Raw genomic sequence first — 13,115 nt, forward strand, 5'->3', positions numbered from 1 at the left:
TGCGGCCGCGTGTCATCGAAAATGGCTACGCGTGTCAGTACTGACACGCGTGTCATAGGTTCGCCATCAGGGATCTAGGAACTACCACACTAAAAGCAGCAACTTGTGCAAGGTCTCAGTATCAGGATCCTTAGGTGGGACAAATTTGAACAGGAAGAGATCAAAGTGGCCCTAAGAAACCTAAACTGCAAAATAGGATTTATCAGTTAAGGCTGTGCTGTGGGCATAGCAGTTCTGAAAATGCTGTTGCCATCAGGTCTTTATACATTTCTGTATTGAGCCTGTTTAATATTAAAGGTCAAATTAAAAAAAAAAATTTTTTTAAGTTGCTTTCTAAAGTTGTACATCACAAGAATTTAGATTATTTCTGAAATGATGGATTCAAGTGATATATCCGGGTCTTCAGTGGGCCCCATAAGTCATCCAAGCACTGACAAGTATTAGCAATGTCTGGATAACTCCTCACTCTTTCCCTAGACTGCCCAGGCTGAATATCAGCGCCTGGCCGGGTCAGCATGATTTAACCAGGTAGACCCTCTCCTACCCAGTGAAATCTCCCTGAATATTGACCAGTGTATTTCTTGGTAAACACTGTCAGACTTCTCACTAACCTGGAGCAGGTTTTACTGGGCTTTCAATTCTGAAAAATCCTGCATCAAACACCACCTTTTCTACTTCCTTTGATGTTTCTGGGGCTGCAGTTTCAGTCCTTTCTTCCTGCTGCTTCTTACACTTCATGGCTGCTTTCACTGCAGCAAGACGATTTCGTGCAGCAGCTCTTCCAATGTCTTGGTTTGATTTTGATGTTGGCACTGAAACAACCTTCTTCTGCAAATAAATCAAGAACAGCTTTGTTGTGTTACAGTACTATCTACGACCTGCAAAATGTTATGATTAAACCAAAAAAACCACAACAAAATCTTAAGCATGTAATGAAAGCGAAAGATCAGGACACAAAGTGGAAGGGAAACTTAGGTTCTTATGATAATTTTCTTTCCTTTAGTCATAGCAGATGAAACCATTATGTATGGGTTGTGTCCATCAACCAGCAGGGGGAGATAGAGAGCACTCAACTTTTCACAGTGCCTCATGGCCAGCTAGCTCCACTGCCTCTTCAGTATTTGAAGCTTCCAAAGCAGTATGGCAAACCGCAATGGGAACAACATGAACTTTCCTCACAGCGAACGATGGCCCCTTAACAAGGGCATAAACTCAACAAAAGGAGGGAATGAACTCATCCTCCTGGAGAAAATAAACTCGTCCTCCACTTTGTATAAACGGAGGGAATACACTCATGCTCCCAAAACATGAACTGGAGGGAATGAACTCATCCTCCTATAACTGTAACAAGAATCCTGAAGACTGTTTTCCGACTTCCCAAGGAAGAAATATAACTTCAGGAAACAAGAACAGCACCTAAAATCAGAATCACTGCAATACAGACAATCATACAGGGAGGGCTCATGGCTTCATCTGCTATGACTAAAGGAAAGAAAATTACCAAGGTAAGAACCTAATTTTCCCTTCCTTGTCATCAAGCAGATGAAGACATTACGTATGGGATGTAACAAAGCAATCCCTAAATAGGGTGGGAACAAGCCACACCACGCGCTAGCACCTGTGCTCCAAAACGCGCATCCCTCCTAGCAGCCACATCCAGCCTGTAATGTCGGGCGAAAGAGAGCTTAGAAGCCCATGTTGCAGCACTGCAAATCTCATGAAGAAATATAGTGCTCCAGTTTCTGCCCAGGAAGAGGAAATCGCTCTTGTGGAATGTGCCTTAAAGGCTTCAGGCGGAGCCCGGCCAGACAGCAGATATGCTGAAAAGATAGCTTCTTTGAGCCAATGGGCAATAGTGGCTTTAGACGCTGAAGACTCTCTGCGAGGACCTGCAAACAGCACAAAAAGATGATCAGAGGTCCTAAAAGAATTTGTAATTTGCAGATACTGCAACAGAGTCCTGCGCACATCCAAAAGGTGCAACTGCCCAAATGAATCTGGAAACTCCTCCTCAACAAAGGAGGGAAGAAAAACAGGCTGGTTTAGGTGAAACGCTAAAACCACCTTAGGCATGAAGGAAGGCACGGTCCGAACTGTGACCCCTGACTCTGAGAATTGCAGAAAAGGGTCTCTACAGGACAGCGCCTGGAGCTCTGACACTCGTCTCGCCGAGGTAATGGCCACTAAAAAGACGGCCTTCAGTGTCAAATCTTTCTCTGAAGCACGCCGAAGCGGTTCAAAGGGAGCCCCCTGAAGGGCCTTCAATACTAACCCCAGGTTCCAAGCTGGACAAGGTGCCCGCACAGGAGGACGGAGCCGAAGCACCCCTCTAACCGTGCCACATCTGGATGAGCAGCTAAGGACACGCCTTCAACCTTGCCAAACAGGGAGGCCAATGCTGCCACTTGCACCCGCAGGGAATTATAGGCCAAGCCTTTGTGTACACCATCCTGCAAAAAGTCCAGAATCGGCAAGACAGGAGCCTGCAACGGAGAAAGTGCTCTTGAAACACACCAGACTTCAAACTGGCGCCAAATCCTGGCATAAGCCACGGAAGTGGAGTGCTTACGGGCCTGCAGGAGAGTGGAAATTAACTTATTTGAGTAGCCTTTACCTCTCAATTGCGCCCTCTCAATCGCCATGCCATAAGACCAAAGCGGCAGGCGTCCTCCATGGCCACCGGACCCTGTGAGAACAGGTGCGGAACCAGAGGTAACGGAAAGGGAGCCTCCAACAGCATCTGTCGGAGGTCCGCATACCAAGGCCTCCTGGGCCAATCCGGGGCGATGAGCACCACTTCTCCTGGATGCAGCCGAATCTGCAGGAGCACGGAAGGAAGACATACAGCAAGCCCAGGGGCCAGGGTTGAGCCAAGGCATCCAACCCGGCAGAGCGAGGATCCCTCCGTCTGCTGAAGAAGCATGGGACTTTGGCATTGGAACTGGTCGCCATAAGATCCATCACTGGCTTGCCCCATTTGGCACATATCTGCAGGAATACATCGTCTGCTAGTTCCCACTCCACTGGATCGATCTGATGCCTGCTTAGATAGTCGGCTTGCACGTTGCTCTGACCTGCAATGTGAGCTGCTGACAGGGACTGTAGATGCAGCTCGGCCCAGTGGCAAATTTGTTCAGCCTGCGCGGCTAGAGCTCTGCACTGAGTGCCGCCTTGTCGATTTATGTAGGCCACTGCTGTCGTGTTGTCCGACATCACCCGGACAGCCAATCCTTCCAGGGTCACTTGAAAGGCCACAAGAGCCAGAAACACCGCTTTCAACTCCAGGCGGTTGATAGACCACTCCGACTCGTCGGGCACCCACAGACCCTGGGGGCATGCTTCCCCTGGCAATGTGCACCCCAGCCCTTCAGGCTGGCATCTGTCACCACTAGGCACCAATCGGGGAGTGCTAGTGGCATTCCCCGCTGCAACATGCTGTCTGAGAGCCATCACTCCATACTGAGGCGGGCCGCAGGGAGCCCAGAAAGTCTGCACTAATAATCCTGAGATACTGGAGACCATCGTTGAAGTAGAGAATACTGTAGAGGTCTCAGGTGCGCTCTCGCCCATGGCACCACATCCAAGGTAGCCGTCATCGATCCCAACAGCTGGACAATGTCCCAAGCTCACGGGCGGGGCATCCTCAGGAGCAGACAGACCCGATTCTGAAGCTTGCACCGCCTTTGCTCGGGAAGAAACACATAGCCCGAGGCTGTCTCGAACCTGGCCCCCAAATATTCTAGAGATTGCGAGGGGGTCAGGTAACTTTTGGCCATATTGACGACCCAGCCCAGAGATTGAAGGACTGAAACCACTCTGGCTGCAGCTAGATGACTCTTTTTCCGAGTCTGCTCTGATGAGCCAGTCGTCTAGGTATGGGTGAACCCGGATACCCTCTCGCCTGAGAAAGGCAGCTACCACCACCATTACCTTGGAGAAGGTTCGGGGAGCTGTGGCGAGGCCAAAAGGCAAGGCCCGAAACTGGAAATGTTTTCCAAGCACCGCAAACCGCAGAAACTTCTGGTGCGGGGGCCAAATTGGTATGTGCAAGTAAGCTTCTTTCAAATCCAGAGACGTGAGAAACTCTCCTGGCTGTACCGCCGCAATGACGGAGCGCAGGGTTTCCATGTGAAAATGCCGCACTCTTAAGGACTTGTTTAGCTCTTTTAAGTCCAGGATCGGGCGAAAAGACCCACCTTTTCGTGGCACCACAAAGTAAATGGAGTAGCGGCCTAGACCTTGTTCGGCGGGAGGCACCGGGGTCACAGCCCCTATCTGGCACAGACTGTGCCAAGTCTCCTCTACCGCCGCCCGTTTGGCAGCAGAACCGCATCGGGACTCCACAAACACGTCTCTCACTGGGGCATCGAATTCTATTCGGTATCCGTCTCTGATCAGGTCCAAGACCCACTGATCTGCGGAGATTTTGGCCCACTCCTCAAAAAAGAGGGAAAGTCTTCCTCCGATGACAGGAAACGAGGAGGGAGCCAGCGCACCATCATTGAGAGGATCGCCCCTGAACTCGAGGCCTTGAACCGGCAGCTGCGGAACGTTTGTCCGAGCGAAAGCAGTTTCTCTGCTGAAAGCGGGCACGCGAAGTGAACCCAGCAGCATGCCCCGGGCGGTACCTTCTAGCTTCACGGAAGCGAGGTCTGTAAGAGGAGCGGACCGCCTGACCCATAGAGGAAGGCTATGGCCTATCTTCAGGCAAGCGCTGAGGTTTGGAATCCCCCAGGCCTTTAACAATGTTTTCCAGCTCCTCACCAAACAGGAGAAGGCCTTGAAAAGGCAACTTCACCAACCTTTGCTTAGAGGCCATGTCTGCCGCCCAATGTTGTAGCCAAAGAGAGCGGCGAGCCGCCACTGCTACAGCCATTTGTTTAGCCGAAGCTCTGACCATATCATAAAGGGCATCAGCCAAAAAGGACAAGGCCGACTCCATCCGCGGAGCCACTTCAGATAAGGTCTCCACTCCATCACCGTGCTGTTCCACTGCCTGCTGTAACCAAGCCAGGAAGGCTCTAGCAGCATAACAACTGCATGCAGACGCCCGAACAGTGAGACCTGCCAAATCAAAGGACCGCTTCAGAGCTGAATCAAGCCTGCAGTCTTGAATATCCTTCAGGGCAACACCTCCTTCAACAGGGAGGGTAGTTCTCTTTGTCACAGCCGTGACCAGGGCATCCACTTTAGGCATTGCAAAGCGAGCCAAATGTTCCTCACTCAGAGGGTATAATTGCCCCATAGCCCTGGCAACCTTCAAAGGTCCCTCTGGGTCAGCCCATTGAGCCGAAATAAGCTCTTGGATGGAGTCATGCAAAGGAAAGGCTCGAGCAGGCTTTCTGGTACTAGCCATCCTTGGATTAGCAGAGGAGGCTGTGCCACTCCCAGGATCGTCAATCGAGAGGGCTTGTAAGGTATCTGAAATAAGCGCTGGCAGCTCCTCGCGGTGGAAAATCCTCACCGCAGACGGATCATCAAGCTCCTGTGGCAATTCTGTACCCGACTCTGGCTCCTCAGCCCAAGTAGTTCTGCCAGACCCCTCAGAATCCTCATAGCCCGACCACAGGGGGGGGGGGGGGGGGGGAGCGCCACACTCAGAAGGGGAATTAGCCCTTCTGCGTTTATCAGGAAGATAAGAAACAGGCAAAGCCAACTCCAAAAGGCAAGGATCCACCGGGGGAGGGGGGGGGCAGGCAGAGGGTCCGAAGATACCCGTGGAAGAGCTCTTTTAAGCATATACGCCCTATGCAGCATTAAAACAAAATCAGGGGAGAAAACCGCTTCCTGACCGCCCGGATCCTGCCCAGGGCTATCAGCTCTATTATTAGCCTCACTCAGAGGACCCCCCCCCCCGGATTCAGGGCTCTCCGTCGCAACGGAGGCCGCGCCATGTGGAAAGTCCAAAATGGCGTCCGCTGCCAGCACAGAGCGCAACAGATCGCCACTCGCCATGCTCGGGCCGGCTCTACCGTCTGTACAGCACGAATTACAGAGCCCCGCTGCTGATTTGCGCTTGCCACATTTAGAACAGTGCTTTACACTCTCCGCAGCCATCGCCGAAAACGGCGGTAAAATTCAAAAATGGCGGTTCGCGCCAAAAACATCCCGATCGCGGGCCCACCCCGGAGGAGTCAGAAAACACTCTTACCTCACTAGACCGCTCCGGTCCTGGAGAAGAATTTCAAGGAAAAAAACCTCTTTTCCATTTTTTTTTAAAACGCTGTGAGGAAAGCAGAGGCAAAAGAGGTAAATAAACACACTCCGGAGGCTCAGATAAGTGGGAAAGGCAGGGAAAGGCGAAGCAATGTGCCTGCATCCACTGAGTGGGAAAGGACAGGGGAAAAGCAAGCTAATATGTCCACATCCATGGGGGCATGGGTAAGGCAGGGAAAGGGCTGACCTATGTGCCTTCAAAGTGAAGCTGCTATAGCCTCTAACACCCCGGCTAACAACTGGCAAGCCAGGAGCCACCCCCAGGCAGATTTTTGATGGAGCTCGAAGAAGCTGCAGCCACCCTGCTTGGGGAGATAGAGAATACTGAAGAGGCAGTGGAGCTAGCTGGCCATGAGGCACTGTGAAAAGTTGAGTGCTCTCTATCTCCCCCTGCTGGTTGATGGACACAACCCATACGTAATGGCTTCATCTGCTTGATGACAAGGAATAGGCCATTAAAATTTATAATCAAGAATAATATCGCAGAAGTATATAAATAAATCTTAAAAAAACTAAATACTAAATTTTTAAAAACTTTTTGCAAAATAAACTATAAGTTGGCCATTTTAAAAGAAGGGCCAGTATTATAAATTTGAATTGCTTGGTAAGAGCTCATCCTATATAATAAAACACACCTCCAACATTCTGAAGCTGACTGCATGGCTGAGGCATTCCTGCTCTCTGTATCCATCTCCTGAATTGACATCACGTACTTCCGGGTTCGTCACAAGCAGAAGAAGTGACCAACCACACGAGGTTTCTCGGCTTTAGAATGTTGGAGGTGCATTCTATTAAATAGGATTGGTCAGTTCCTTGAAGCACAGCCAGAGCTCAGCGTCCTGCACAGTAACGCTCAGACACCAGAGAGAGAAAGGGGGGGCCTGACACCAGAGAGGGGGGGGAGGTATCTCTGTCACACATACACACTCCCTCTCTCTCACAGTCAATGTCTTTCTCACTCTCACACACAGTCTCACACTGTATCACATTCACTCTCTATGTGTCACACAGTCACTCACACACTCTCTTGGTCTCATACACTCAGTCTCACAGAGAGTCTGTGTCTCACACACACTCTCTCTGTGTGAAACACACTCTCTCTCTCTCACACTGTGTCTCACATACGCACTTGCACACACTCATTCTCACACACACACACACACTCGCACCCAGACTCACTCTCTCTCACACACACACTCGCACATTCACTCTCTTTCTCACACACAGTCACTTTCACATACACTCTCTCAAACATACACATTCCAAGGAAAACCGTGCTAGCGCCCGTTTCATGTGTGTCAGAAACGGGCCTTTTTTACTAGTTAGAATATAAGCCTTGCCATACTGAGACAGATTAAAAGGTCCATCAAAACCAGTATCTTGTTTCTAACAGTGGCCAGGCCAGGTCACAAGTACCTAGCAATATATCACAAGAGTAAAACAGATTTTATGCTGCTTATCCTTAAAAAGAAAAAATATATATTTATAATTATCTAGAGATGGCAATAACTAATGAATTTATTCAAAGTTCTTAAAATTGCAAGAGGATTGTGAAAATTGCAAGAAGTCACGGAGACTTGGCATCCAAATGGCAAATGACATTAAGGAGGTCTTTTACTAAAGTTTAGCTTGAGTTATCTGCAGCAAGGCCCATAGGAATAAAATGGGCCCTGCTGCAGATTACGTGAGCTAAGCTTTAGTAAAAGACCCCCTTAATGTGAACAAGTGCAAAGTGATGCATGAGGAACCTAAACTATAGCTGTGATGCAAGCTTCCACATGAGGAGTCGCTGCCCAAGAAAAGGATCTAGATGCCACTGATACGTTGAAACTCTCTGCTCAGTGTGCAGCAGTGGCTAAGAAAAAAGGAATGTTAGGAATTATTAGGAAAGGAATGGAGAACAGAATATTATAATGCCTTTTGTATCGCTGCATGGTACCTTGAATATTGTGTGCTATTTTGGTCACCACATCTCAAAAAAGATAATAGTAGAATTAGAAAAGGTACAGAGAAGGGCAACAAATGATAAAGGGGATGAGATGACTTCCTATGAGGAAAGGTTAGAGGCTAGGACTCTTCTACTTGGAGACGAGACAGCTGATGGTCAATAAAATGGAGTGGAGGAGTAGCCTAATGGTTAGTGCAGCTGGTTTTGATCCTGGCAACCTTGAGTCCATTCCCACTGCAACTCCTTGTGACCTTGGGCAAGTCACATAACTCTCCATTGCCCCAGGTACAAAAAAAAAAAAAAAAAAAAAAAAGATTGTGATACCTCTAGGGACAGAAAAAGTACCTGCATAACGTGTACAGCACTGCGTACGTCTAGGAGAACTATAGAAATTATGGCAAAATTAGGTTCTTACCTTGGTAATTTTCTTTCCTTTAGTTACAGCAGATGAATCCATTAACTGATGGGTTGTATCCGCCTACCAGCAGGTGGAGATAGAGAACACTGAAAAACCATTGTGCCTCTTGGACAGCTAGCCCCCAACTGCCTTCAGTATTTGAGATTTCCAAAACAGAGTGAACCATAAAGGTATAGTAACACAAACTCCTCACAGTGAACAAACGCCCCAGAACAGGAGCATGAAAGGAGGGAAGATCTCAACCTCTTGTAGTAGAACATCATGTAGAAATTCTGATAACTGTTTTCCAACTTCTCCCAATGAAATTTATATCTGTATGAAAGATCTGAACAAAAAAAAACAATCAGACAGGGAGGGATCATGGATTCATCTGCTGTGACTAAAGGAAAGAACCTAATTTTCCCTTCCTTGTCATCAGCAGCAGATGAATCCATTAACTGATGGGATGTACAAAAGCAATCCCTACTTAGGGTGGAAACAGGCCACACCAAGAGCCAATACTTGAGCTCCAAAAATAATGTCCTGCTTCGCTGCAACATCCAGCCTGTAATGCCGAACAAATTAGAGCTGAGAAGCCCAAGTAGCAGCACTACAGATCTCTTGAAGAGAGAGTGCACCCGTTTCAGCCCACGAGGAGGAAATCGCTCTTGTGGAATGCGCCTTAAATGCTTCAGGCGGAGACCGACCTGATAGCAGATACGCAGAAAAAATGACTTCCTTGAGCCAACGGGCTATAGTGGCCTTAGACACTGGACCTCCACGCCGAGGACCTGACAACAAGACAAAAAGGTGATCAGAAGTCCTGAAGTCATTAGACATCTGAAGATAGTGCAACAGCCTGTGGACATCCAAAAGATGTAACTGCCCAAAGGAGTCCGGGAACTCTTCCCTAGAAAAAGAAGGAAGAAAAAAATGGGCTGGTTCAGGTGAAACGCTGAACCCACCTTAGGCAGGAAGGAAGGCACTGTACCTACTGTTACTCCAGACTCCGAGAACAGCCGAAAAGGGTCCCGACAGGACAGCGCCTGTAGCTCAGACACGTGTCTAGTCGATGTGATGGCCACCAAAAAGACTGTCTTAAGAGTCATATCCTTCTCCGAAGCAGCTCGAAGGGCGAACACTGAAGAGCCTTCAACACTAGCCCCAGGTTCCAGGCCGGACAGGGCAACTGGACAGGAGGACGGAACCTAAGCACTCCTCTGAGAAATCTGGCAATGTCTGGATGAGCAGCAAGGGACCAGCCAGTGACCTTCCCTCGATAGCATGAGAATGCTGCCATTTGCACCCGCAGGGAATTGTAAGCCAGGCCTTTTTGTAAGCCCTTCTGCAAAAAGTCCAGCACAGTTCAGACTGAAGCTCTGGGTGTGATCGCCTTTGAAACACCCCACGCCTCAAATTTGCGCCAGATCCGAGCATAAGCGGCAGAGGTGGACCGCTTGCGGGCCTGCAAGAGAGTGGAGATGACCTTATTAGAGTAGCCCTTGTCTCAATTGCGCCATCTCAACAACCAGGCCGTAAGACCAAATCGGCAGGGATCCTCCATAGCCACCGGACCATGAACCAACAGGTTCGGCACCAGGGGCAAATGCACCGGAACGTCCACCAACATCTTGCGGAGATCCGCATACCACGGACGCCCTGGCCAATCTGGAGCTATGAGAATCATCAGACCTCTGTGCTGTCGAATCCGCAGTAGGACTCGTCCTATCAAGGGCTAAGGAGGGAACACATACAGGAGGCCCGAGGGCCAGGGTTGAGCCAGAGCATCCAACCCCGCCGAGTGAGGATCTCTCCTTCTGCTGAAAAAGCGAGGTACTTTGGCGTTTGCACTTGACACCATTAGATCCATTCTGGGTGTCCCCCATTTGGCAGAAATCTGAAGAAAGACTTCTTCTGCCAGTTCCCATTCTGCCGGGTCGATTTGATGCCTGCTGAGAAAATCGGCTTGTACGTTGCTCTGAACTGCAATGTGAGCTGCTGACAGAAGCTGCAGGTGTAGCTCGGCCCAGTGGCAAATCTGAGCAACCTCTGCGGCCAGGGCCCTGCACTGAGTGCCGCCCTGACAACCCAAATACTCCAGACACAGAGGGTGACTTTTGGGCATATTGACCACCCAGCCTAGCGCCTGCAGGACTGCCACCACTCTGGCTGTGGCAAGACGACTCTCGGTTACCGAATCCGCTCTGATGAGCCAATCGTCGAGATAAGGGTGAACTCTGATACCCTCTCGCCCGAGACAGGCCGTTACTACCACCATTACCTTGGAAAACCTACGGGGAGCTGTGGCTAGGACGAAAGGCAAGACCTGAAACTGGAAATACTTTCCCAACACTGCAAAGCGGAGGAACCGCTGGTGTGGAGGCCAGATAGGAATGTGCAAATAAGCTTCTTTTAGGTCCAGAGACGTGAGAAACTCTCCTGGCTGTACCGCTGCAATGACGGAGCGCAGGGTTTCCATGCGGAAATGTCGTACTCAGAGCCTCGTTTACTCTTCGTAAGTCGAGGATCGGACTGAAAGACCCGCCTTTTCGAGGCACGACAAAATTAATGGAATAGCGGCCGCAGCCGCATTCGGCGGGAGGCACCAGGATCACCGCTCCGAGGTGCAGCAACACTTGCAAGGTCTCCTCTACCGCCGCCTGTTTTACGGCAGTGCTGCATCGGGACTCCACAAACACGTCTCTCACCGGGGCACTGAATTCCAGTCGGTAACCTTCTCTGATCAGGTCCAGGACCCACTGATCTGAGGTAATCTTGGCCCACTCCTCTAGAAAGAAGGAAAGACGTCCTCCTATTGCAGGCATGGAGGAGTGGACCGGTGTCCCATCATTGCGGAGGACACCCCTGAACTCCTGGCCTTGAACTGGCCCCTGCAGAACGTTTGTCCGAGCGAAAGGAGTTCCTCTGCTGAAAACGGGCACGTTGAGAAACCCCAGCAGAGCCCCCGGGCGATACCTTTGAGCTTCACGGAAGCGAGGTCTGGAAGAGGAGGGAAACACAGAACCCTTGGAAGAAGGCCTCGGCCTATCCTCAGGTAACCTCTGGGGTTTAGATTCACCCAGGTCTTTCACAATCTTCTCCAATTCCTCTCCAAATAACAGGAGGCCCCAAAAGGGTAGCCTCACCAGTCTTTGCTTAGAAGCCATGTCAGCCGCCCAATGCCGCAGCCAAAGACGGCGGGCGGGCACCACCACAGACATCTGTTTAGCCGAAGCTCTGACCAGATCACATAGGGCGTCAGCCAAAAATGACAGGGCCGACTCTATCCACGGAACAACCTCAGAAAGGGGACCCACACCATCAGCTGCTGTAGCCAGGAAAGACATGCCCGGGCTGAATAGGAACTGCAAATAGATGCCCTCAAGGCAAGGCCTGCAATTTCAAAGGACCGCTTCACCGCCGACTCCAGCCGCCAGTCCTGCATGCCTTTCAAAGAGACTCCTCCCTCTACTGGGAGAGTGGTCTTTTTTGTCACCACCGTGACCAATGCACCCACTTTAGGCATCCCCAAAGGGTCCGAGTGCTCCTCACGCAGAGGATAAAGCTGACCCATAGCCCTGGCCACTTTCAAAGGCCCATCAGGGTCAGACCATTGAGCAGAAATAAGCTCTTGGATGAAGTCATGCATAGGAAAGGCCTAAATAGGCTTATTACTCACCATCCTAAGATTAACAGAGGAGGCATTGCCTTCAGCAGGATCATCGATCGAGAGGGCCTGCAAGGCGTCAGTAATGAGAGCTGGCAGCTCGTCGCGGTGGAAAATTCGGACCGCAATGGGATCATCCAAATCCAGTGACAAACAGGCACCCTCCTCTGGATCATCTATCCCCGAGGGTCTGCTAGATCCCTCAGACTCCCCACAGCCCGACCACGGGCAACGGTCCAGGCTGAAAAGAGCTATAAATATGGCTACAAACCTTTATATAAGGGCAGTAAATAAAAAGAAGAGAAAAAACTAATATGATTCTCCAAGCAAGTGGCAGAGAAAATGAAGGCTAAACAGTTGGTGTTCATGAAAAACAGAAAAACTCAAGAAGAGGAACAGAGAAAAGAATACGGAATGAAACTGAAAGACGCTAAGAGACACATCTGTCTGGCAAAAGCACAAGCGGAAGAGCAAATGGCTAGAAATGTAATGCAAGGAGGGACAACAAGAATTTTTTCAGGTATATTAGTAAAAAGGAGGGAGACTAAAAATGGAATTGAGAGACTAAAATATGCTGCAAACTGCTATATGGATAATGAGGAAAAAGCAAATGTGCTAAACAAATACTTGTGCTCTGTGTTCATGGAAGAAAGTCCTGGGGAAGGACTATGATTAACTTGCAAAAGTACGTATCAGAATAGAGCAATAATAGTACTATTCACAGAAAAAAGTATTTATGAACTTGAAAATCTGAAGATGGACATAGCTATGACACAGGACAGGATCCATCCCAGGATACTGAGGGAGCTGAGAGAGGTTCTTTAGGGCCTCTTAAAGATTTAGTAAATCCTTGGAGACGGGGGAGGTTCCATGGGCTTGGAGAATAG

The 13,115-nt window shown here is 49.6% G+C and overlaps 1 protein-coding gene across 3 annotated transcripts in view; it reads right to left on the reverse strand.

Annotated features, from left to right (window-relative positions):
* The window catches only part of DLGAP5 (DLG associated protein 5), a 220,224-nt gene that overhangs the window by 74,659 nt on the left and 132,450 nt on the right, over window positions 1-13,115 (reverse strand). For all 3 annotated transcript variants that reach the window (XM_030214158.1, XM_030214159.1, XM_030214156.1), the window contains exon 14: window positions 612-828. In XM_030214158.1, coding sequence (XP_030070018.1) covers window positions 612-828 — 217 coding nt within the window. The remainder of the gene's footprint in view (window positions 1-611; window positions 829-13,115) is intronic.

This window comes from Microcaecilia unicolor, chromosome 9 (genome assembly GCF_901765095.1).
Source record: "Microcaecilia unicolor chromosome 9, aMicUni1.1, whole genome shotgun sequence".
NCBI lineage: Eukaryota > Metazoa > Chordata > Amphibia > Gymnophiona > Siphonopidae > Microcaecilia > Microcaecilia unicolor.